Source organism: Prionailurus bengalensis, chromosome D3 (genome assembly GCF_016509475.1).
Source record: "Prionailurus bengalensis isolate Pbe53 chromosome D3, Fcat_Pben_1.1_paternal_pri, whole genome shotgun sequence".
Classification (NCBI taxonomy): Eukaryota; Metazoa; Chordata; class Mammalia; order Carnivora; family Felidae; genus Prionailurus; species Prionailurus bengalensis.
The window spans coordinates 68960501-68988206 of NC_057356.1; the positions used below are offsets into that span (position 1 = coordinate 68960501).

Consider the following 27706-nt stretch of genomic DNA (forward strand, 5'->3'; position numbering starts at 1 on the left):
CTGATCAAACAGACCATGCATTTTAGTAAAAATGTTTAATACTAAGCCCTTTATTATCTCTGTACACTTTTAAAGTTTCTTATTCCACGCCATCATCAAAAGTTTCTTTCTATTCTCAAAACAGTACTACTATGAGACATCTGGGAACACAACCAAGTGTTTCCTGCTATGACAGAAACTTAACATCTCACCAAAAATGAACTCTACTGAAGTTAGACAGGTGACAGAGAAGAGCTTAACCACACCCTAAGTACTACAACAATGGCTCTTTCCACATCAATCTGCGTATTGGCCCAAAACAAACAAAAGGCGTATTAGAGAAGAATTATTTCTAGAGGTCTTAATGGAAGTCAGAGGAAATAGTCAATGAAACACTAAATATTTAATTCAAAACACTCAGTATACTTGGTTGGTAGCCTAAGACATATGCCTTATAATTAATAAAACAGACTTTCTCCGTAAGAATCTACATTCTATCTGTTCACAGATAAAAATCTACAGAAGGCAGAGACCAAGAGAGAATAAATAATAGAACCAAGTAGAAAAACTCAATCTATATGTAGAAATAAATAAAAGAAGACAGAAAGTGTTTCTACATTACAAATATATAAGAAAATGCACAGCATTTAGATAATCAAATGGACCCATTATTTATTGTTTTTGAAAAACAACTTCACTAATGTTTATTCTACTGTACAATGTCCATCTTTCAGATGGATATAATACCTTAGAATAATGCACCACCTTTTGAGAAGTCTGAAAAACCTTAAGATCAACCTCATTATTCCATCACTTAAAGAAGTGTCTTCTAATTTTCCCAAGCTATTTACACATGTCGGTAAAGACGTACACACGTATTTAAAGTAATGGTGCCCTTTCTTCACATGCATCTGATGTGGAAGTGTAGTATGTAAAACAGATAACTAGCAAAGGAAAGCTACTCTGGGAGGAGTAGGGGCCCTGGGAGCCCTGGCTGCTCATGTTGCCATTACCAAGGATGACAAGAGGTCTACAGGAGAACCACACACAAAGCACAAAGCCAGAATCCCACCATCTTGGATGCTGAGAGGGACCTTACTTAATTTTTCATCAGCCTCTTCTGTGGCGCCTTCCAAACTGTGCAGCCTGTGTTAAATGGCCTCAGTCATATTAGTCCTTTCCCTGGTGAGAGCTACACTGTTCCATGTTCACATTTCCATACTGAAACCTATGAATCACCTATGCTCCCCTCCTGGTTATTAGCATTCACATGCCCTCCGTGGTACAACAGAGCAGGGCGTGGCGGACCTCTTTGTGTCTGGTTCCTCTAAACCAAGTGGCCTCTCTAATGACACACACAGCCCCTCAACTGCCTCACACTGTATTAGCACACCTAGAGCTGAAAGATTGCTAGAAAAACCTTACTCAAAGTCTACAGACTGCAGCACTAACCAGTCTGCCTTGAAGAGAGCCACCTTCACCAAAAATTGATAGTGCCTGTATCTGATCTTATTTCCGCTAACACGAAAAGTAAGAAAGGCTGCAGACCAGAAAACCTCAGAAGCAAACATTCACTGATATAAAAACTTCTTCTATAATAACAGGCAGTTCTATATTCTTTCCAAAATTCTTCCTCCTTGCCGGCCCATTGATGTATTTTAGTCACACGTGTGGTTTTGCTTTCCCCTGTACCTTTACCTGTTGAAATGTTATTCACCCTTTTAAGGTCTCAGTTAAATGCTGTGTACTTCATGAAGCATTCCATTTTATACTAGGTTAGAATTACTCCCCCCTTTCTTCTATGTACCTAACAGCATTTTATAAAACTTCTCACTTGCTGTCTTATATGATAGTTGGCCGTGTAGAAATTCTACTGAATTGAAACTGAATTTCTTATTCCTATGCTGTATTTTCACATTTCCTTTCAGGAGAAAAGATACTTAGATGCTACAGGAAATGAAGGACCTATATTATGCAAGAATGGATGGGCTGGTTATATACTGTGTTTCTAGTTGGAATTCAAGACAATACCCAAAAATGTACTTTTAAGAAAACAGCTAGATTAAAAAAAAATCCACCGTAGCTTTATAAAATTGCTTATCTTACTCCAAGTGTCACATGAGTAGCAACATTTTTATTCATTCCAAAAATATTTACTAAAACCACTCTGTAAAAACACTGCGCCAGGCACACAAGAGTAGAAAGGTAAGCCAAGGCTAGATGCTCTTCGAGTCAAGCTACACTTATTCAAGAATTGCTCTTCCATCTGCTCCTAAGGGCCTTGAACTTGCCAGAAAGCCCTGTCGTCCCACTCCCGTGGCCTGGTGGCTGTGCTCCTGAAATCCTCTCTAGTTTCTTGTTTTCCAGGGATTAGAAAAATGCACTTGGGAAGAGACGGGGTGCTCCCTGCCCTCCAGTGACCCACTCCTCTCCTGACAGACTCTCAGCGAGCACGCGCTGCCACTTCTACTGCCGCGAAGTGGGGTCACACGACTCAGTTCTGGCTTTACCAGCTGTAAGTATTTCGTGGCGGCTTCTGGGAACCTTTCTTAAGAGTCACCTGGTGCCTTGTCTTGCTTTTTGCTCTTTGTCTCCTCTTCTTATCCTGTGGCTTGAACTCAGAGGCTGACTGGGACCATAACAACAAAGATCAGACCCTAGGAGTGGTGGAGGTACACCGAAAGGAATTTACCCAAAGATGTCCATGCCCTAATCCCTGGAATCAGTGAATGTTACAAGTCAAGAGGGGACTGGCAGATGTAACTAAGATTACAGATCTCAAAATAGGGAGATAATCCTGAACTATCCAGATGTGCACAGTCTAATCATATGAACCCTTTAAAGCACAGAACTCTCTCTGGCTAGAGTCAGAAAGGTGTGGGAAAAGGATAAATCAAAGTGATTCGAAGCATGAAAATCATCTAATGTGCCACTGGCTTTTAAGATGTAGGAACCCATGGGCAAGGACCAGAGAGAGGCTTCTAGAAGCAAAGGGAAGGTCCCAGCTGAGTGCCAGAAAGGTATAAAGAACCTCAAAGAACTGAATTTTCCCAACAACAGGGAATCTCGAAGGAGATTCTTCCCGGAGCCTTCTGGTAATATCTCTGCAGGCCAAAAACTGGGTTTCAGCCTTGTGAAGCCTGGAGCAGACCCCAGCTGAGCCATGTCAGACTTCTGATTCAGAGAATTATGGAATAATACATTTGTGTTAGTTTAGGCACTTGAGTGGATGGTCATTTGTTTTAGCAGCTAAAGGAAACTAATACTTACTGGAGCAGAACCTTCAACAGACCTTGAAGGCGTGCTCTGGACTTCTACTGGGAGAAAAATAAAATTCGTCTTTAAACTAGTAGGATTGTCAGTTTTTTCAGTTACTCACAGCTGAACCTAAATCTGACTGATACACTTGATGAAATCCTTTCAACACAGCACAGTATCATTACCAACATGTAAAGAACAGCAGAGGCAAGTAAAATATTAGTTCCCCCAATTTTTTTTTTTTAATTTTTTTTTTTCAACGTTTATTTATTTTTGGGACAGAGAGAGACAGAGCATGAACGGGGGAGGGGCAGAGAGAGAGGGAGACACAGAATCAGAAACAGGCTCCAGGCTCCGAGCCATCAGCCCAGAACCCGACGCGGGGCTCGAACTCACGGACCGCGAGATCGTGACCTGGCTGAAGTCGGATGCTTAACCGACTGCGCCACCCAGGCGCCCCAGTTCCCCCAATTTTAAGAAAGTCTTTTAAAAATGGCTTAAGTTTGCATCACTGCCAGTGTCCGGACCAGTCAGGGTTAGGAATTACTTACTGGCTACAACAAGGTCAGTATACATCAGCAAAATAGGTACAAATGGTTTGGCAGGAAAGAAAAGCACAATTTTAAGTAAGTACTACATGTCACTGTGAACGAAAAAAATAGTTATCTTAAAAAAAGCCTAGGATGGGGCGCCTGGGTGGCGCAGTCGGTTGAGCGTCCGACTTCAGCCAGGTCACGATCTCGCGGTCCGGGAGTTCGAGCCCCGCGTCGGGCTCTGGGCTGATGGCTCAGAGCCTGGAGCCTGTTTCCGATTCTGTGTCTCCCTCTTCTCTCTCTGCCCCTCCCCCGTTCATGCTCTGTCTCTCTCTGTCCCAAAAATAAATAAACGTTGAAAAAAAAAAAAGCCTAAAATTTTCCAAATATATGGAAATAATCCATTTCATAATGGCAATATAAAGACATAATCCTATCAAATCCTCATGCTACCCTTTTTTCTTCATAAGGAATAAAAGACTTCTGCAAACAAAATTTGCTTAAGCTATTCAATCTTCATTTTAACACGAAACACTTGACTTCTAGACATGTAAGATATAATAACACGTGTGTCCAATATTTGATAATTTAGTTAAACATTTTGTTTTGTTCTAGAATGTTTTATTCACCTTTCAGGTGTCACTTTTGGATAATCTACAAATTAAAACCTTTTAACCACTATCAGAAAGCACTTATAGTTCTCCCTTTAAGTGAGGGTGGTCCGTGAAATATCTGTTAACACGTAAATGAAAATACACAGCTACTCTCAGTCATGTTATCTGTATTTCAGAACTGCTTCAATTTGATCAAGTATGCCCTACTTTAAGAAAATATGTGGAAAAAAGAAATTGCTTTCTAAACGATAAGACTCAGGAATGGAAACAGAAATGAATTCTAAGAGCTAATTAACAATGAATAAGAAATGAAAATTTAAAAAAAAGTAATGACATAAGTAGGTGGGGAAATGTGAATTGACTACCTCAAAGGGCAGCTACTAAGGGCCAAACCTGAAGAACTCCCTGCCACTGAGGCAGTGGGTGAACACAGCTATAAACCCATGTACACCCAGTAGGGTCAGATCAGTCCAATCAGGTCTTCTCTTCGTGAATATCACTTAGCAAGGTGAACAGAGGAATGGTCAGCCCTTTGACTTTGCTCTGCCCCGGAAGACTCAGACGAGATCAGGTGCATTCAGGGTGGTGTAGCTGTAGGACCCCCCCCCCCCCGCCCCCGCCCAGGAAGACTCCGAAACAATTTTCCCTGCTACCTAATGAAACACAAGACACACCTGAGATTTGGGACCAGTAGCAAGGGATTCGGCTCCTTGAAGAGAATTCTCCTGTGGCGGCTCACTCAGGATATCCTCATCCTAAATTTTATCAAGCAAATTATCCGTAAGAGTCTTCTGCTTGTAACCCCAGAGATCACTCTGGAGGACAGTACCAAAAGGTACTTAAAGGTACTTAAAGGACAGTACCAAAAGGTACATAAGCTACAAACAAATGCTTATGAGGGATTTTGAGGCTCATGAACAATGAATAGTAATGGTCACTCAGAACCAAGTCTACCATTTTTTCCCCATGCTCTATATTTGGAGCAAAGGAGTGTTGGCTAATACTTAAGTATGCTGAACACTGTTCTAAATGGTTTTCACATTTTTACTGACTCCTCACAATAACCCTACAGAATAGGAACTATTATTATCCACGTTTTATTTAACTTGCCCGAGGTCACACAACTAGCTAGAGGCAGAGGTGGGTCTCACTCCAGTGTATACTTACCACTGACTTTCACATACTGACTGCCATGCATGCACAAGAATTTTCTTTCCAGAGCTGTAGGTGTAATAATGTGCAAACAACTTAAATGTCCAAATACATGACATGTATTTTATTGGATAAATCAAATGATATTATAAAACTCTCCCAACACAGCGTGAGGCGAACATACACAAAAGCGCTTACAAAACTATGTATGCTATAGTCTGTTTTTTGGGAAACATGTACATGTATAAAAATAAAAAATGATCTGGAGTGTTATATACTAAGGCATCACTCTAAGGATTACTCACAAGTGGGAACTATGGCTGTCTTCAGACTTGTCTATATTCTTGTAATGAGTCTGTGTTGCTTTTGGTTTTTAACTGTACTATTTTTTGCACAATCATCTATTGTGCAAATATTATTTATGTGCCAGGCATTGTTATAGGCACTTGAGAGACTTTCGTGAGTACAAGGATCCCCGTTTCTCTGGTGCTTATGTAGTAAGAGAAGAGAAACACAGGGCAGTAAAAAGTCTTGCTCTGCAGACTCCATTTTAACTAGTTTATTATGTATCCTTCCACATTTTTCCCGAGTAAATAAGAACAAACACAAATATATATTATTTATCCCACTTACAATAATCACATTCTCCACATTATTGTTTTGTGCCTGGCTTTCTTCACATATCTCAGAAAGCCATCTATCAGTACCTTTACTTTTTCGTGTAGCTACCCATTGTCTACTGTATCAGTGTATTATATTTACTTAAATAAGCCTCTATTGATGGGTCCTTGAGGTGCTTCTAACCTTTTGCTAATATATAAAAAATACTGCCAAAATAAATTAGTACGTTGTCATTTTGCACAGATACGGGCATGATTGTTGGGTCAAGGAATAATGTATTTGGAATTTAGATAGAAATTGCCACCCTGGGGGCGCCTGGGTGGCGCAGTCGGTTGAGCGTCCGACTTCAGCCAGGTCACGATCTTGCGGTCCGTGAGTTCGAGCCCCGTGTCGGGCTCTGGGCTGATGGCTCAGAACCTGGAGCCTGTTTCCGATTCTGTGTCTCCCTCTCTCTCTGCCCCTCCCCCGTTCATGCTCTGTCTCTCTCTGTCCCAAAAATAAAATAAACGTTAAAAAAAAAATAAAATAAAATAAATTGCCACCCTGTTCTTCAAAGGAGTTGTACCAATATGTACTCCCACGGGCAAAGTTTGAGAGTGTCTGTTTGTATATAACTACCCAAGCAGCCTTTTCTGATCTGAAAGGTAAATATGTAATCTCAGGTAAGTTTTAAATTGCACTTTTCTCATTAAATGGAACATTTTAAAATCTATTTAAGGGCTATATGATTCCCTCTGGAGTAACTTTAAAAATCCTAAATTTTGTGAATATGTGATCTTTAGGCAAATGGGTTATACCTTTAGGGTGTCTAGAGGCAGCTATGGGCCTGGCTTGAATTCACTTAGGTATTATTTTTCCTCTTTTGAGAAAGTGTCAGGAAAGTGAACAGGCAGGATTAGGCTATGAGGATAATGACTGTGTCTTATTAGTTCCTCTAAGCCTAGCACAGGGCCTGGTACACCCTAGGTGTCCAATTTGCTAAGGAAAAGAAAAGAAAAGAGAGAAGAGCAGAGCAGAGCAGAGAAAGAAGAAAAGAAAAGAAAAGAAAAGAAAAGAAAAGAAAAGAAAAGAAAAGAAAAGAAAAGAAAAGAAAAGAAAAGGAAAGGAAAGGAAAGAAAAGAAGAAAGAAAAAAAAGGCACCAAGAAAATGTTTTCTTTGGAAGTTTATAGCACAACAGCACCACCAAGGGGAGCTTTAGCTAAAGCATCCCCCCACCCCCACCCCCTCACATCAAATTTCCAGATCTCTAAGCCACAGCAAACACATGATAGAATTGCAGACAGTATGACTGCTGTATAAATGCTACTTCCAAACTGTCTCTGAGTTCCACCCTCCAGATATAATGTTCCCCTTTAACCTCCCTTTCCAGAACTTCTGCGGCTGCCATTGTCAGTCACACGGCCACAAGATAACACAGCTCTACATTTTCTCAGCCCAAAGGTAAGATCAGGCCAATATCAACTGCTCAGTGACTAGATCAAGTGCAGTAACATGAGCATTCAGAGGACAGGAACTCTGCCCACTTGTTCTAAGTAGAGAAGACACCGTTGCTAGAAAGTGGGCACTTCCTTCTCAACACATGAAACTGAATACAGGCAGAAGTCAGGGGAGAGAACTTCTACGTCAAATGTAGATTAAACAAACAAGCAAAATACAAAGATGGCATCTGAATGGATTCAGCTGAATTTTCTATTTTGAAAAGAAATCCAGACATTTATCTTAAGCCTAGAATTGAAGAATGGAAGTAGTCATTCATTTTCGCAGCTACACTGGGAATAATTTCTAACAGTCCTGTGACAGGCAGTGTCCAAAGATGGCTACAGAGGAACCAAGACCCCCAGTGTTTATGTCCTTCTGTGGTCCCCTCATTTTGAATCTGGGCTGGTCCTGTGACCTGCTTTTGACAGATAAAATGTGGTAAGAGTGATGTTCTGGGATAGATGAGCTAGGTCCGTTTCTGTCACTCTTGGGACCCGCCCCCCTTTTTTAAATTTATAGTCGACATAAATATTCCGTTAGTTCCAGAAGTACAACACAGTGCTTTGATCTCTATGTCATGGTTCGTCTTTGGAACTTGTGAGAAGACCAAGCTTCATCGACAGGCCACATGGAAAAGAATGAGATGTTCTAGTCCACATTTCAACAGCCCTCCCAGCTAACAGCTGACATCGACCACCAGTCACGAGACTGGACCACACTAGACATCTAACCCAGATGCTGTCTGACTCCAAGCACGTAAGAGACTTCAAGCGAGTATCACTCAGCTGAGCAATCAATCCACAGCACTGCGAGAGATAATTAGTAACCAGTATTTTAAGCAACTAAGTTTTGGGGTGGATTTGTTAAACAGGAATAAATAACCAGAACTATTTTATAGCCACACCCAGGCAAGGGGAGCAACAAACTTATAGGAGAATTTAGCACAGTAGCATTCCCAGTTTATGACTTTTAAAGACAGAGACCATGCGCTCTTACAGGGAATAAACATGATTTATGTATTCTGTGTTATCCCCCTTCCCTTCCAACCCCTTGATAACTATGTTCTCAATAAATATTTATTAAATGGAAGCATGAATAATACAAACATAGCTAACTATTGATTATATTGATGGAAGGAAGTAAGGGTATAATTAATTCAGAAATGGTAGATATTTAAAAGTATATACAATGAACTCTGCAATACAGACATATACAGATGCACTATCTCTACCCCATCCTCTGAAAGGGCATTAAAACAATGGCTTTCTTTTTTTTTTTTTTAATTTTTTTTTCAACGTTTATTTATTTTTGGGACAGAGAGAGACAGAGCATGAACGGGGGAGGGGCAGAGAGAGAGGGAGACACAGAATCGGAAACAGGCTCCAGGCTCTGAGCCATCAGCCCAGAGCCCGACGCGGGGCTCGAACTCTCGGACCGCGAGATCGTGACCTGGCTGAAGTCGGACGCTTAACCGACTGCGCCACCCAGGCGCCCCAAAACAATGGCTTTCAACTTATCTCAGGGCCCCTTCAGACTTCGAAAAAATTACTGAAGACCCCAAAAAACTTTTTGTATGCGGATTATACATATAAACATTAACTACAATGAAAATAAAAATGAGAATAAAAATTCATTTAAATATAGTAACACATTACACGTTAATATAAACAAAAAATAACCCCTTTTGAAAACAAAATGTCTGAAGAGTAACTTTATTTTCTATTTCTGAAAAATCCTTTTACTGTCCGGTGTAACAGAAAACAGATCCTCACTCCTACTTCTTAATCAATCCTGTTTTAGTTGAAGCATATTAAAATGTAGCTTCCTAATATAGGTACTTAGAAAAGAGAGGACCATTTTGGGGCGTGTGGGTGGCTTAGTTGGTTAAGTGTCCAACTTTGGCTCAGGTCATGATCTCACGGTTTGTGAGTTCGAGCCCCGCGTCTGGCTCTGTGCTGAGAGCTCGGAGCCTGGAGCCTGCTTCGGATTCTGTGTCTCCCTCTCTCTGCCCCTCCCCCGCTCACACTTTGTCTCTATCTCAAAAATAAAGAAAAACATTAAAAAAAAATTTTTTTTTAAAGGGAGGCCCATTTTAATGCCCTTTCCAGAAGATTGTAGATATTCTACTTGGACACTACAATAAAATTCAAATGGCAGTTTCTTAAAAGATTAAAGTATGGAATCGGAAGCAATAATGAAAAATTTGTTGAGTCTTTTGCATCAAGATCCATTGGTCTATTTTGTATTTTCAACGAATCTTTTTACCGATGCTTAATTTTGTAACTGCATGCTTTGGTCATTTGAAAAATATCGGTTTGCTGAGTCATACAGATTTTCCAAATGTTGATACATTTCATCACACAATAGCCCAAATTCCCAAACTTACCATCATCTTCGATCGCATCACGAAAGTCTTTAATTATTGGGAAGCTGTTGAACTCACGGTGCCAACAGTTTTTTACAATTCTAATTTTTGCTTCTAAGTTCCAATTTTATGGTTGGCAACCAACACTAGCGGCTGTTTTCTTTGAAGTGATGGGCTCATTTTATTCATCTCTGCAAAAATGTCTGCCAAGTCTAAATAATCAGATTGTCACTCATTCTTTACCAGAGAAGTGGTATCGCATCAAAAAAGTGGCTAGTTCAGTTCACAGCTCAATCCTCCGTGTGCCTTCCACAAGACTGCGGCTCAGTACGTAGAAGCGCTCGCGTGAGCCGGTTTCATCACACACGGTGTTTCAAAGACATGTATCCAGAGGTCAAAATGTATTGCAACTAATCATTTTTACTGGCTCATCAAGGACATTCTGAAGTAAAAGTAGCTGTCCCCCACCCCTCACTCCAAGTGTGTGGTTGTAGAAAACACAGTGAGTACTAGGACAACCCAGCACCGCTGCCTTGACTTATGTTTTACCCCAATTTGCTTTTGTAATTTTGGTTCAAAGGACAGCACAGAGGAAAGGCCAAATGACATTCGAAAAGCAGCTCCCACTGCAGGGAACCCATGCGGTCTGTGGGCCGCACTTTGGGAATCTTTGCATTGGTGTGATCCCAAAACTCTAAACAGTGGACACCACTCACTCACAACACAGAGTCTGACGGTAATGTGGTTGACACCTGTCTGTCCTTCCCAGTACTTATCAACGTCAGGTCTGCCATAAAGAGAAGAACCAACACTTCTGGGCTCAGGTCACACCTGGATTCCAATCTCAGCTCCGCCACGCTGGGCAGGAGGAAAGGTACGTTGCATCCATCTCTGACGATGGGCAGTATCTGACACGTGGCAGACATATAGAAAATACTTGATAAATGAGGACATGACCCCTAATTACTACTGTTGTTCTAAAACAATTTAAATATTGTGAAGAAAACATTATTAGAAGCAGTTACTCTCATTTCTCAGAAGGTATGTTTAGAATCCCAGCGACTGAGTGATTCTAAATGGGAAATTTACAATGACGTGAGGGTCTGAAGGTCTTTTATCATCTTATCTGTTAAGGTACCATTATTACGCTTACATCAGGGAGTAAATACAGAGCTGCGTACATTTCTGAACCCAGGACTGAGATTGTGAAAGTTTATTAAGTAAATAATGTATAATATTGTAATATATATTGTGTAATATTCTATGATCTTCATGTTTGACTAATAAAGGTTAAGAAAACAGGCACATTTTAGATGGGAAAACAGCACTAATAGCAATGTCATATCAGGTTCCTACAGAGGTTTGTCTTAGGTCTGTGGTCCTCAAACCCAGAAAACCCCTCAGATCTTTTTCAAACAGGGTTCCTGAAAAAAGTGTAATTTTGTCATCAATTAACTCCTCTCCCACGTGTTTAGAAAGGTTTTGGCTACGTGCCATCCTTGGGGAAAATGGCCACTCATCCTGTTCTCCACAGGGAGGCTCGCTCATGGGACCCCAAATGACAAAGCGCGCTAGGGGACGCAAGGTGTCTGAGACCCCACCATTCCCCCTCAAATCTCAGTCAGCAACTACTAAACGGCTGTCAATGGTTTTTTTTAAAAACAAGGGGATCACGTGCTTAAAAAGGTTGAAAACAACTTGCCCAAGGCAGGATATAGTATTAAATGTCTCGTACGCCAATTATTCACATGTTTTTGGTTTCAAACTTCATTTTTAAGGAGCACTTGGCAGTGGAATGTGGTACAGTATGGTGGATGGAGGACAGATGAAGGTTTCAATCCCAACATTGTCACTGTCTGGCAACGGGACCTTAGATAAATTACTCCTCTGAGATTTCGTTTCTTCACTGTAAACCGGAAAGAGCGACACCGTATCATCAGATAACACAAATAGCACTGCAGAGGGCCCAGTGTGTAGCGTATGGCAGATACGGGCTGTACAAAAACCCCAAGACGGTAGTCCATATGGCGCGCTGTTGCTACCTCACCTATCGCCAGTAGATTTTAGCTTTATTTTAATCCAACTAAAGCGTAAGAATTTCACTGAGCCACCAGGAGCACGACATAGTGCTGTCTGTCCTCTAACCAGGAAGATTTTTCCCTCTGAGAAGTACATGGTGGCCATTCCAAGTGTTTTACATATCATAACTCACTTATTCCTCCCAATAGCACTGGGAGGAATATCCCCACTTGTAAATGAGGAAACTGAGGCATATGAGGCAAATGAACAATGGTGACTGCTCTGAGTACTGGTGAATGTCTGCGACAGGGAGTGCCTTCCTACCTTTCCAGCAGCTACCATTTCTCATCTCCATTTTCCCTCCGCAACCCCCCCCCCCCCCCCCCCCGCTACCTCCCTACCGAAGCGGTCTCTCCTCCCTTGCATGGCCCCGTTTGGGCTCCATCCGATTCTGCGTGCACGGACACTGACCACAAGAGTCATTTTCAATCACTGAGCCTTCTGTATACTCCTATTTCTCCTGTTACCACCACCCTTGTCTATCATGGCTTTTTACAAAGTCTGTGAAGTGTATGCAATTCATCAAAAGAAAGATGCTTTCTAAGTCACTTTATTTCTCTTACCTGACCTTAGCATTTTATAACATATCAGGTATCACAGTTATGTTAAAAAAAAAAAGAAGAAGAAGAAGAAGAAGAAAAGAGAGAGAGAGAATACATGCACATAAATGCATGCCTTTTTTCTCTCTTTTGTTCTGGGAAGAACACGAGGCAAGGAGCTGGGAGACGTGCTTTCTACGTCGGCCTCTGTAGCAACGTCCACTTGGACTAGTCACATAACAAATCTAGGTCTCAATATTTCCAGGTGTAAAATGTGCAAACTAGTCTCAGATGCTCTTTAAAGGTCCTTCCAAACCTAAAATTTCGTAATTTGTGTTTAAAACCAAGATATTCTTGCTTATGTCAAAGCCACTCAGAAACAAGGCTTTAAGGGTTGTGCCAATGACACTGACACGTGAGTGGGAAATCCATTATAACACATGACAAAGCTGAGACTAGTGAGGCCATTCAATCCTTTCTTACTTTTTCTAAGATACATAAATCCAACACATTAGCAAGTGACACATGAAACCCAGAGTAGCAGCGACTAGCTACCTTAATGACACGATGACAGGTTTTTCCAATTGGCAACAGAAACATGTAACTCAATAAAGACTGCAGGGACACAATTTCCCATGGGTCTCTCGAGTTTTTGCACATCTTGAAAGCAGAGGCAGTGATGGTCTCATGCTCTGGACTATCTTTCCATGGGCGTCTGCAGAGTGAACAGACGTGGAAGGTGAAGATGGCGTCTCCCTCTAGAGTAGAGGGCAGTTTGTTTGCTATCAAATACATTAAAGAGGCCTCCATGCAAAGACTGGGCAGGTTGCTTGAATCCTATAGTAAAAGATTGGAGTTTTCTAAGCTCAGGGTTCCTCTTCTGTAATGCAGCCCACGGCGTGTACAGATGCCCACTGTTGTGTCGTGCTCTGGACACATGAGGAACCACACACAAAAATGATATTCTGGCTCCTCCCACTGGTGTGGTTAAGAGACTGTCCTTTGTCTCTGACCCAAGAATACTGAGTCTCTACCGACACCCATGAAACTGTGGAAGCTAATTTGTCAGCTTGAAAGTTGGGTAAAAATCTCGGTCCTTTATAGTAGACAGGAATAGGAGCTTAATAATCCATGGCTAAAGGACAAAGTGTGAACCCTCTCCATTACCTCTACAATATGACTAGAACATTCTATAAAGTTCCATGCATGTTATTTTAAGGTTTAATGTCCCATGTGACAATTCTGCTTAGAAAAATCTGTACTTATAAGAGATAAAAATTCAGGTAAGTGTGCATCATGCTACTTTAAAAGTTGGTATTTTGAGTGGGCGAGCAATCTAAACTAAAATTAAAACAATTGTGAAGTTTTCACATGTCCCATCAAATCTACGCAGATACACTTATTGCTAAATACTAGCAGTCTCTGAATGGTTAGAAATTCTCTATTGAAAACACAGGTTTTCAACTGGGAGCTAAGTACTCTCAATGTAACTTAAGAAAGGGCTAAACTAAAAAGCAAACCATGGCTGATTTTCCCACAAAATTTAGTTACCTTCAAAGTACCATTAACTGTAGGAAGTGCAGGAAGCCAGATTTTATGGCAAAATATTTTTCCTTCCTTTCTTGGTTGTTATGCCAAGATCAGACAAGGATCGGCAAAGTCCGAAGCAACTGGGAAGCTGCAAGTACTGTATTGCCTACGTGTCAGGCAAAAACAAGTTAATTCTCTCCTCTAAAATAAACCATGTAAATTTAACAGAAGTATTTAAACTGCAAAACCATTGCTCAGACCTCCTACCAATCTAAAATAAGACATATTACTTAAAACTATATTCAGTGACGTTTTCATTCGGTGAAATATTTGGGATATATGGGCAATTGATGTTCCTTTGGGCAAGGAAATCAGAATCCAGGAGTATTAACAGAGAGCAAGAAACTTTTTTGTAGCGATGTTATCTAGATTTATTTTTAGATTAAAATTATTTCAAAAATGTCACAAAACTGTTAAGAGAAAAGAGACAGCTGCTAAAGACTTTGCAAGCCATTAATGACCCTCACAACACTTGCACGAGGCATACATACGTCATCAGAAAACACATCTTACCAGGATTTCAGAAACAGAGTTGAACTTTGTTATAATCCTTAATGTCACAGAATTCCTTCCCTAAAGAAATACTTTCCTGAATACAGTGATATCAGGTAACGATACAGACTGCAACGGAATTATTAGAGATTTAAAAAATAAAACCAACATGAGTAGAACTAACACTGAATTTCTAGATACAAGGAATGGCCTTCATCTGAAATTAAAATGTGAAATATCTAAAATTAAAGAGAATTTCAGTAGTAGCAGGTCTACAGCAAAAGCCTGCTAAGTACTTACTGCATTAAAAATAAATTCTGACGTCAGGGATTAAGTAGAATACATAAAAATATTAGAATTGTAGGCTGAATGATACACAGTTCTTGTCCTCATTCCGAAGGTCATCTTGCAGGATAATATCCACACACCATGTACAGCAGGGCCTCGACACATCCATACCTTTCTCAACTAGCAAGTTTAAGAACAAAAGAAAAGACCTTCCAGTCTTTGCAACTGTAATTCTAGGTACTTAGCTATATTATCGGGAGAAAGTTGAAATGAGGGGGGAATGGAATGATCAATTAGAGCTTGGTCACCTTCCATGGCAGAGAACCATCTGTTCAAGAAAACCTCCATAGCTTGGATATGTGAATTACCCTCAGAAATAATGCTTTGCCCCTCCCTCCCTCCCTCCTTCTCTCTCTCTCTCTCTCTCTCTCTCTCTCTCTCTCTCTCTCTGCCAGTGCAGTGGAATGAACCCGGGCTTTTAATCTGGACACACTTACCAGCCGTGTAGCATCAATACCCTAAACTAAGCCTCCACACTTTTACTAGTCTTAAATGCAACAAAAAGGAAACTAGCAGAGAGATACTGAAGGTGATAGGTGTAAATTTATCATCGAATGGGCCTTATTTTAAAAATAAAACTGTACTGCTGAAATACTATAACCAAGAGAAATAACCAGATATATCACTATATATGAGTACATTTGAGTATTTTATGTTGCATAATATACATTCATCCCAACGACAGACCGTTTTGCTTCTTAATATTTTCTTGTAGGCTTTCAGTTCAATGTATTGCTTGGCTCAGAAAAAAAAAAATGAAAACTTAATTCATTGGGGACAGAAGTGAGGAAACCTGATGTGGTAAGTTAATACCAGATAGTATTATTAAAAGCAAACTGTCTATCTTTGATTCCATGAACCATCCTGAATGACCTAGTTTTGTCCAAAATACAGGAGCTAACCACTCAGAGTTAAACAACCAACCTGGTTTATGCAGTCTTCAGAAAAATGCTGGATGACTACAATGTCTATTGTTACATATGCAGAGCAGAACAAGGAAGCTTACATAACTGCCAGTCTGGGGCTGGTTAGACAGAGAGAAGGAGAATGTGCAAGAGTCTACATTCATTACTGCTGGCTGTTAACGGTAAGAAAAGGTAAGAGCAAAAATCATGGGTTGAAGCATTTTTAAATTCTTAGATTACTGATTAGATTTTACCAAAAAACCCTCCTTTGTACTACTATTAAATAGTTGTAATTAGGAGCGCCTAGGTGGTTCGGTTGGTGAAACATCCAACTTGGTCTCACGTCATAATCTGACAGTTCAGGGGTTCAAGTCCTGTATTGGGCTCTGTGCTGACGGCTCAGGGCCTGGAGCCTGCTTCGGATTCTGTGTCTCCCTCTCTCTCTGCCCCTCCCCTGCTCGTGCTCTGTCTCTTTCTCAAAATAGCAGCACTTTCAACAATAGCCAAATTATGGAAAAAGCCTAAATGTCCATCAACTGATGAATGGATAAAGAAATTGTGGTTTATATACACAATGGAATACTACATGGCAATGAGAAAGAATGAAATCTGGTCTTTTGTAGCGACGTGGATGGAACTGGAGAGTGTTGTGCTAAGTGAAATAAGTCAGGCAGAGAAAGACAGATACCATATGTTTTCACTCTTATGTGGATCCTGAGAAACTTAACAGAAACCCATGGGGGAGGGGAAGGGGGAAAAAAGTTACAGAGAGGGAAGGAGGCAAAACATAAGAGACAAGTTAAAAACTGAGAATAAACTGAGGGTTGGTGAGGGGTGGGAGGGAGGGGAAAGTGGGTGATGGGCATGGAGGAGGGCACCTGTTGGGATGAGCACTGGGTGTTGTCTGGAAACCAATTTGACAATAAATTTCATACAAAAAAATAAATAAATAAAACTTCACTTATTAATTCTAAAAAAAGTAAATAAACATTAAAAAAATAGTTGTAAATAAAAATCTAACCTACGTTTCATATTATTTTATTGTCAAGAGGTTTGGAAGACCAGAAAGCTTCCAACAAAACTAGCTTCCAACAAAACTCTGCACTGTCATCAACTTCCCTGGCTCCAAGCAGCAGCAGGTATGTGCAAAATGCAGCTAGAGACAAATCAATTTACATAAAGTTTCAGAAAGACGGCTGCCAGAACCAAGCTTAAAATGTCAGATGTCAGTCCACCTTCTAAGAATCGGTCAGTAAGTACTTATTAAAAGTCTACAGTGTGCTTCATGAGAGCGACTCTCTGTAAACTAATGCAAAGAAATATAGCACAAGTCTTTTATTTCCAGTAATTACTACTCTGCTTAGGCAACAAGACTTGCAACCTCAGGTCAGGCCCATGTGTCACAAGTACCTATAATGGTCAGCTCAAGAAGACGCTCCAGTTATCTCTCTCCCACACCCGCCTCTGGGAGAAGCCACATTTTCCAACAGGTAACCTTCTCCTTTTCTGGCCCGTTGGCCCCGCTCCTGGCCCGGTAAGTAGCTACTGGGCCAGAAACTGATGGTGACCTGGGACTTCTACAAAGCAATGAATAAGGCCAGCTGGGTTCTTCCTCATTGTAATCTGAACAGGGAAACACGAACTGACTGTGTTAGCAGCAGCTAGGTCTAAAGTAAAAAGACCCAAGAGCTATAGGGGGTGGGGGGAGGCGGGGGGGGGGGAGGCGGGCCGGGAGGTCTGGCCATTGCAGGAGCAAGGTAAAATGCAACAGAGGGGTAGGAAGCTGGTGGAAAAGGCTCTGCAGAAGGAAGAGGTGACAAAAAGTGAAAAAGCCTCAACTTTTTTCCAGGGCTAGACACAGAAGTGCAGCTGTGAAAGAGCAAGGAACTGCAATGATTCAGCGAAGTCAGAGCAGCAGGCACCTGCCAATATATCACAGGTCGTAACAGAAGACAGAGGGCAAATGGCAGGACCCCGATTATTTCCCATAAGGCAAAGTTCCTCAGCCTCGGCACCACTGACATTCTGGGCGGGACAATTCTTTGTTGTACTGTGTATTATAGGATATTTAGCAATATCGCTGGCCTCTACCCACTAGATGTCAGTAGCAACCTCCTCCCCAGTTGCAACAACCAAAAAAAAAAAAAAAAAAAAAAAAAAAAAATCCAAATAAAACAAACAAAAAAACCCCCACAAAAACAATGAAAAAACAAAACCTTATTCCAGACACTGCCAAAATCACCCAAAGCTGAGAGCCACCGGTTTGAGGAAGTTGAACTGTAACCTCCTGGCAAAGGGAAGCTACTGACTAACTTGAAGCCTAAGGAGCAGTGTGTTGAGATATGCCTTCAAATGGAAGCAGCAGAGCCAAAGCCTATGGGCAGGGCAGGTGAGGAGGCAAAGGATCAGGCAGGCTAATGACACCGTGTGGGTTCAAGATGGTGAACCTGTGAACCAAGGCAGTACTGGCGGAGACAGGACATGGGGCAGGAATGTGAGCTTCAACGGCAGAGTAAGACAGAACTCCAGGGCCCAAATGGATATAGCATTTAAAGAAAAGGGAGAAATGATGGAGAATTACTTGGCAACTTAGGCGGTTAGGGTGAGGGCGATTACCTGGTACAGGGAATTTACAAGGAAGAGCGGGTTTGAAAGAGCGGGAGTTCAGCTCCAACTGAGCTTAAGGTGAGCTTTTATTAAGTTTTAAACTTAATAAAAGTTTGAGGTGAGCATGGGATACATCCAGGGAGTGACGTTACTAGAGTAAGTGTTCGGCCAGTCAACACTTATATAGAGTGCATGTTATGTGCCAGGCCTTTTGCAAATATGAACTCACTTAACCCTCACCACATCCCCTGAAATAACAACTACTGTCACCCATCTTACAATGGGGAAGCTGTTACATAGAGAAGTTAAGTAACTTCTCCACGGTTCCAGAACTAGTACGTTTCAGAGTGGGTAAGAGTCTATGCTCTTACCCACTATACTGTACTGCCTGCCTCAGAAAAAATGGAGCGATCAGAACCATGAATTTGGATGGTTTTCCGTACACAAGTGCATGGTAGGTGAAGTCAAAGGCATGTCTGTGAACTCCTAGGGACAATGAGCAAAGAGAGAAGAAAAAAATAATGTAGCATGAAATACTGGAGAAAAGTATGTATTAAGCCGTGAAGGCAAAGCCAGAGGAAGGAGCCAGTGGGGGGTGGGGGCAAGTTGGGAAGGTCTTACGGGCAGGAAGTAACTAATGATGCCTTTGTAACCCACAATTCCCTGCATATATTCTATTCTTTTCTGGGTTATAATCTACTCTTTATAAATGTTTTTTAAGTGTTTGTTTATTATTATTATTTTTTAACATTTATTTATTTTTGAGACAGAGAGAGACAGAGCATGAACCGGGGAGGGTCAGAGAGAGGGAGACACAGAATCTGAAACAGGCTCCAGGCTCTGAGCTGTCAGCACAGAGCCCGACGCGGGGCTCGAACTCACAGACTGAGAGATCATGACCTGAGCCGAAGTCGGCCGCTTAACCGACTGAGCCACCCAGGTGCCCCAAGTGTTTGTTTATTTTTAAGAGACAGTGCACATATGCACAAGAGGGGCAGAGAGAGAAGGAGAGAGAGAATCCCAAGCAGGCTGCACTGCCAGCACAAGCCCGACACAGGGCTCAAACTCAAATCATAAGATCACGGCCTGAGCCCAAATCAAAGATGCTTAACAGACCAAGCCACTCAGGTGCCCCCCTCTTCATAAATGTTTTTAATTGAGTGGTCATGATCATGTCATAATCTCATGGTTCGTGAGTCCGAGCCCCATGTTGGGCTCGTGCTGGCAGTGCAGAGCCTGCTTGAGATTCTCTTTTTGCTCCTCCCCTGCTCTTTCTCTCTTGCTCTCTCTCGCTCTCTCAAATAAATAAACTTTAAAAATAAATGTTTTTGACTGAGCTAAGTATAATCCCAAATAATGATCATATCAAATGCCCATGCTTATAGAATATTCAAAAGATTTTACAGTTGAACAAAACTCAAATCATATATGCTTATGAGATTTTTCTAGAATACCAAGACTTTGTGGAAGATACACTGTCATTAAACATGAAACAACAGCACAGACACCATAAGAAATCATTCCTTACGCTTATGTCCAGCTAAAAAGGCTTTTAAAAGCTTTACTCACAGCCTACGTCACAGCAATGTAACATGTTACTCTATTTTGCATTTTGTTGAAGATGGCATGAAATATTGGCTCTCCTACGTTTTGCAACTGATAGATACTGTGTGGTCTCTTCCTAAAGCAGGATTTAGAAAATGTGTATATGAAACTGATTACTTCTCACTTGAAGGAGTTACTGAAGCATCTGGTGAATCTTGAGTTGTACTGCTATAATAAATCTGTGTATCTATTATATATAGATCTGCTATAATAAATCTGTGTATTTTGTTATGCATTCCTTATCATACTTGACAATTCTATACCCTGAACACAAACATTTAGTCGAAAAACGAGTTTCCTCAAGATTAAAAAGTTGGCCCCCGTTTCCATCTGAAAGTGAGTGTTTTCTACAGGAATAAATTGTTATTTCCAGGTCCAAGCTCAAAGTGCTTTCCAAATGTGAGTATGCATACAACTCTTTGGGGATCTTGTTAGGATGAAGACTTTGATTCAGCAGGTCTAAAGCTGGGCTGACACTCACATTTCTAACAGGCTCACTCCTCTCCTGGATGACGATGTCCCGGTCTATACTGGTGACTCACATGTGGCCCCTGAATCTGAAGTGCTGGCAGCATCTGGGAACTTGTTAGAACTGCCCAGGGCCCTCGGTGTGACAAACAAAGCATACCAATATCATCTGCAGAAACTGAGGACTCCAGAAACTTCTATTCAATTATTTTTTTAAGAATCCACTTACAGCTCATCATTCACAGTCTCTTTTTTGTTACTGAAGATCAGAACTTCTCTTCTCTCAATTCCTTCCATTATTCCAAACTGTGCATCTAAGACCTAAGCACCCTCCAAGGTGGCCCCAGTTGGTTCTTCCAGGCTTTCCTCCTATAATCCCTATACAGGTCCACAACATGCCATCTGAATGGGACTGGTTATTTTCTAAATAGAATGCTGTTTATCACAGCCCCTCTCGGTCTGCGTTGTTGTGGTTGGTGCTTTTCCTTATCAGGCCGATCTCTAGAGCCACCTCTCTCAAATCACCTTGCCTGATTTCTCAGTAAGATGTAATTTGCCCATTCTCTGAACCAACCAGTCACCCTCACCATAGGGATTTGTCTCTCATTCTAAGACATTCTGCTGTACATACGCTGGTCCTCGTCTTATCTCAGCTACCGAAGGACAAGCAGGAACCTTCACAACTAATTTGGATATATGGACTTTGCAGTGCGTAACACAGTTCCTCACTAACACAATGCTAAACAGAACTCCATTAAAATACAGCAGTATTCCTTATTGGTGATAAATTTGATCTAGATATTCCCAAATCACAAATCTCAATTATGTTTCTTATTTCTCCAAATCCAATCACTTTTCTGCTTTATTCATCATAGATAGAAAACTGGGCACAGTGCTTTAACTGCTTTCCCAACTCTTATACTTAGAAACTGTTTATTTCATCTCACTTGACACCTGCTATCAGAACTCGAAATGTGAACCAGTTCACTTGCCAATTTCATTCTGAACGGGTCAAATGTTGGTGTATCCATTAAGGAAAATGAATCTTGTACTGAAACCTTCATCAAGCCACTATGAAGCTACACACACACACACACACACACACACACACGCACACACAAACAGACCTCAAAGCGGCACAACACCATTAAATCTGCCATGCTGAACTAAAGCACAGTAACAAAAAAATTACTATTTAGAAACTAAAGAATCTTCAGAACACCTGGAAGAACCTGAGGTATGAGGAGATGCTATGTGAGCTTTAAGTCATCAAGTTAGTGTTAGTACAAGGTCAGTCAAACAGACAACCACCTAAGTACAAACCCCCAAATAAGCCAATATAACATATTAGGACCGGACCTCAACTAACCAGTGAGTCACTGGAAATATCCTTGCTAAATTCTGAGGATAAATATATAATGCTGAGTGACTGTTAAAAATGAAGCCAGCTCAGTAAGCATCTCCAACCAATGGATGGAAAGTAAGATCAGAGTTTAAAAGTGATACGGACTTGTGATTACCACCAATGCCTGGAACACAAGAATTAATCATTAGAATTGCACTGCTCCAAAGGCAAGGTCTAGAGGAAACGATCTGACTTCACTGACTTACATAACAAATGCTCTACTTGAGAGCCTCGACGACAATCTTGTGCATTCCACCCCAAAGACCAAAAGTACCCACATATATTAAAAATCTTTGCAAATGAGGGGCACCTGGGTGGCTCAGTCGGTTAAGCATCTGACTCTTGGTTTCGGCTCTGGTCATGATCTCATGGTTCATGAGTTTGAGCCCTGCACTATTAGTGCAGGGCTTGCTTGGGGTTCTCTCTTTCCCTCTCTCTCTCTCTGCCCCTCCTGTTCTCCCTCTCTCTCTCTCAAAATAAATAAATAAACTTAAAATTCATTCATCATTTGTTAATTAGCTTTCCTGCCCTTAAAGACAATGTCTTTGGCAAAGGGTGGAGAGAGGACAGAAAGGACCTTCTGGTGACGTTGTGGCAGGCAGAATAATGGTTACTCCCAAAATGTCCACCTGCCGATCCCCCAACCTGTGAATGTGCAAAGGGCACTCTGCAATTGTGATTCAGCCACAGACCTTGAGATGGGTACGTCACCCTGGGTTACCCGGATAGGGCCAAGGCGACCACAAGAATCCTCCGAGTGGAAAAGGGAGGAGGTCAGAGGGATGAGACATAAGAACGACTCAACAACCTAATGCAGCTGGCGCGGACAGTGGAGGAAGGGGCCACGAGCCAAGGAAAGCTGGCAGCTTGTAGCAGCTGCAAGAGCCAAGGAAACAGACTTCCTCCTCTAGAGCTGCTAGAAAGGAACGCCACCCAGTAGCATCTTGATTGTAGCCTAGCGAGACCTGTGTTGAGCTTTTAGCCTACCGATTAATAAATCTGTGTTGTTTTAAGACATTAATTTGGGGTCATCTGTTACAACAGTCAATAGGAAAGTGATGCAACAGTAAACTGCTACTAGAGGAATTCTCTAAAACAAACACAGCTACCCTCCCTTAAAAGCATAATGCGATGCTCTGCAAAATGCTCAGCAAATATGGTTGTGGTTTACGCTACTAAGAAATATACCTGCTCCTCTGTAAAAAGCTAACACGCAAAGCTTACAACTAAATTTCATAAAAAGACAGAAAAGTAAATACAATTAACTCTGACCAAAAAGCTGGGTAGGAAGACAGAGCAGGACGAGGTATTTTCAACGAAACAAGAAGGTGATAAATACTAGGCAGGAAAATTTGATATTCCTCGTGGATAACATTAAAAAGGGACCACCACGGTAGCCGTTCCGCTGGGTCAGCCAAAAGGCACACCTCAGTATTTCTCGTAAACCTCATATTTACCTGATGATCCTCTGGGCAGCGTACTGGTGGAGGGAACGAAACTGTGCCGACATGTTTGCCAAGGCGGCCAGACAGTTGGTGTGAAGGTACTTGTCCTGCGAGAAAATAGCAAGGTGAAAACAGACATCGAGTCGTCTCTATGTCTGAAGCAAGGTCAACCAGAAGGAAATGTCGACTCAACTGTCACTGATTCTAGAAAGTTCGGGTCCACAATCCCTTTTCTCTAATTCTAAAATCCTTAACAAAGCATTGAAAATTCAAAGCTTTGGGGCGCCCGGGTGGCTCAGTCGGTTGTGTGTCCGACTTCGGTTCAGGTCGTGTTCTCGCGGTCTGTGAGTTCGAGCCCCGTGTCGGGCTCTGGGCTGACAGTTCGGAGCCTGGAGCCTCTTTCAGATCCTGTGTCTCCCTCTTCCTCTCTCCTCCCCCACTCAAGCTCTGTCTCTCTCTTCTCAAAAATAAATAAACATTAAAAAAAAAATTCAAAGTTTTTTCATACTGGTACAAAAGATTATGATGCTACTTATGGTCTTCGTTATCCCTCTCCTGGTGGATACTGAATTATTCCGCTGCAGAAATACTAATGTTTAATTACAGGAACCTAGTGGTTCCATACACTGCAGCACTGTAATGTAAGTAGTGTAATTAGCTTTCTAAAATCAAAAAATTCTCCATTCTTAACCATACCCGGCTCCTAGAGTTTCACATAAAAGATTATGGACAAGTATCTACATTAGCCTCATTGAGGGAAATAACTGGACACAGTGCAGTAAACCTGACCATTTCTCTGAGCTGTGAATTCTGTATATTCCTTCTCTATAGACCAGACCTGAAACTTGCTCCCAGGCGCTGCAAATACAATCCAGTTGAAGTTTTCCTTTTACTCTTGAAAGTATTCTTTCTACTTTTCTTTCCCATCTGAATTCATAATTCTCGCACACTTTGTATCTTCACACAGTTTGTTGTTGCTTTTATTTTTTAAGTTTCATTTATTTATTTGAGAGAGACAGAGACAGTTTGAGTGGGAGAGGGGCAGAGACGGGAGGCGGGGCGGTGGAGAGAGAATCCCAAGCAAGCTCCGAGCTGCCAGTGCAGGGCCCGACGTGGGGATCGAACTCACGAAACCGTGAGATCATGCCTTGAGCCAACACCAAGAGTCGGACGCTCAACCGACTGAGCCACCCAGGTGCCCCTGTTGTGGCTGCTTTTAAAGGGAAAATCGGGGTTACTGGTTCAGCAAAGGTAAACATTTTTTTATCTAAATATGCCCACTGCTCCTTTTGTTTCATGTAAAATATCTCTGTGCAATCTATTAAATATTAAAACACAGACACTATACATGTTATTTCAGGATCATGTAATTCAGCGACTATACGCAGATCTGTATTTTCTGACCATATTTCATGAAAATGTTAGTACTCGAAATATTGAGATTGCTTTAAACTACAGGCCTAATTGTGCTATATACATAACAATTTAAAAAAATAGCCACGGAATACTTACTCTTGTCCTTGTCATGTTGTACTGGATGGTTCTTATTACGACCAGTATCAGGAGACTCCCCAGTGAAATTTCAGTTAAAACCCGTTCTGAATACCAAGTGATATTTTTTAATATCTGTAGTGGGGAAGAGAAGTTTAAGTGAACAGGATTGCTTCCAGAAAAGAGGGATTATCCATGTCTACAATTTCTGATAAGCCCTGACTTTGCTCTGAACGTGAGTTAGTATATAAAAGTGAACTGTGAGACTTTCAGTTCAAGGTAGTGAAGCAGTGCTGAGGTGTTTACCTCTTCCTTCTTAAACAGAAAAGGAAAGAAAATAGATCTGGAAAACAGAGGATATCGTTAATAGACGAAAAGGAGATATGTCTGGAAGACGATGGCACAAAGTCGAGAGAGAAAACCCAATCAGAGCTCAGCAGTTTGAAAGCGAAAATAAGAAAACTGAGGAGTCTCTTGAAAAGTAGAGCTGTCCCAACCACCACGGAAAAGCTTCAGACTTGTGTTCAGGAAAGGCCAAGAAACGCAGATAAGCCCAGCTCCGGAAGAGACGTGCCGTGTCCTGCTCCGGCTCCTCAGAGCAGGCAACGGTGGCGCTCACCGCCACACCTCAGAAAGCAAGAACTGTTTTCCAGCTCAAGATGGCGCGGTTCCACGGTAGATACGTGACATGGCGTCAGAGAGAGAGGCAAAAACTGGGCAGTGCAGCAGGTTGGTGATTTGAAAGAAAAAAATTGAAAAAGTTCTCTGAGACAACAGCAGTAAAAGGCAAAAAGACAAAAATAAAGTACGACAGCAAACTGGAGACCTAATATCTACTTAATAGAAGTTCCAAAGGGTACAAGACTAGAAGGAGAACAGAATAATTAGTGACAGGAGAAAATTTTTCTGAGGAAAAAGAAACAAACTTTCAACATTCCGAGCAGAAATACTGAAAGAAAGCAAAATTTATTCTGGGAAGACTTCTGAATTTACAGTATGTAATAAAATCCTATTGGCTCCCGGACAGAAGAAACAGGTTATCACCAAAAGAAAGACAAGCAAACTAACATTAGATTTCTCATCTTCAACACCACCCATCTGCGTAACAACAGAACGATGTCCATAAATTTTTGAGGAATGGATTATGATTTAAAATTCTATACCTAGAGAAACCACCACACAAGTATACAGACAAATAAAGACTTATAATTATGCAAAGAATCAACATGAACCGCCCATGCATCATTTCTGGGGAAAAACCCAAACCACCACACATGTAACTACTTAGCTGCTCATCCTCTCTACCGTGACAACACAAAGTGACTTCAAGAGAAAGACAATAACGACTACCAAACAAAACTCAAAGCAGTAACAAACCACAATTATAATCCATGGAATCAGGACAATGTGATTGAGACCAAATCATACAGCTGTACTTCAGTTCTTCTAAAAAATCATTAAAATAGGGGCAACTTCGGCTCAGGTCATGATCCCATGGTTAATGAGTTCGAGCCCTGCTTCGGCTCTGTGCTGACAGCTCGGAGCCTGGAGCCTGCTATGGATTCTGGGTCTCCCTCTCTCTCTACCCCTCCCCTGCTCACACTCGGTCTCTCTCTCTCTCTCTCTCTCTCAAAAATGAATACACATTAAAAAAATCATTAAAATAGGTATTTCTCTGATAAATCTGCCCCTCAAAAAGTCCAAAAACTATTAGAAATGAAAAAAGGGGGGATAGAAACAGACCAGTTGAACCTTTATAAAGGAACAGTGAAGTGCTGAGTCCTTCTGACTTACTCTCTAATGCAGCAGTTCTCAAAACGTGGTCCCGGAATGCTCCAGGGGTCCCGGAGACATTTCTGGAGCATTCTCAAGGTCAAAACTATTTTCATGATAACACCAAGACATTACTTTCCACGCTCATTGTCTCATGAGTATGTAGTTGAGTTTTCCAGACACTACACAACGTGGCTGATAGTCATGTTAAACAAGTTTAACACAGAAGCGGACGAGAGAATCTATCAGTCTTCTGTTAAGGCAATTCATTAAAAAGATTTGCAAAAACATAAAACAATGCCATTCTTCTTGCTGAATTTTTGTTTGGGAAAAACAGTTATTTTTCATAAAAATGGATTATTGATGCTAACATGTAATGGGCTCATTATAATGACCAGTATTTCTAAATGACCTAATATTTTTTAAAATATTTCAGTTTTAATTTCTAATAAGATAGATGTACAAAACTACAACCCACAGAAAAAAAGCTATTTGGTGGCCTCAATTATTTTCAAGTGTAAAGACCAAAAAGTTTTAGAACCAGTGCTCTTAAGTCTGCAAGGGAACTAACACATAACACATGATACTCATTAAGCAACTTTACTAGAGACAGCAGCTTCTGTCTTTTTAAAGGTCACACCTTTGAGTAGAGCTCAGTTTCTCTTCTCTCGGCTCCTTGATTTAGAAATAAATTATCCTAAGGCATCCTTATTTGAAACAGAGGTCATTAGTTCTTATCATCTGCCTGTGTGTGAGAGTTATATAACTGGATGGAAGGAGGGTTTGGAATAAAAGCAGTCTTCTTCATTTAACATTCTACAAATATTTAAATACTAGCCACACAGTACACTTACAATGTTACTATGAAAATCAGAAATCCAATTTAGTGTTTACGTAAATTTCTTTCTTTTCTTCCTGTGAAAAATGATCACTGTTTAGAAATGCGGGTAGTGCTTA

At 41.2% G+C, this 27706-nt stretch overlaps 1 protein-coding gene across 4 annotated transcripts in view; it reads right to left on the bottom strand.

Annotated features, from left to right (window-relative positions):
- DYM (dymeclin) overlaps window positions 1-27706 on the bottom strand; it is a 359762-nt gene that overhangs the window by 169859 nt on the left and 162197 nt on the right. For all 4 annotated transcript variants that reach the window (XM_043558777.1, XM_043558775.1, XM_043558776.1 and 1 more), the window contains exons 12-13: window positions 24998-25111; window positions 23498-23592 (exon numbers count right to left, since the gene is read on the bottom strand). In XM_043558777.1, coding sequence (XP_043414712.1) covers window positions 23498-23592; window positions 24998-25111 — 209 coding nt within the window. The remainder of the gene's footprint in view (window positions 1-23497; window positions 23593-24997; window positions 25112-27706) is intronic.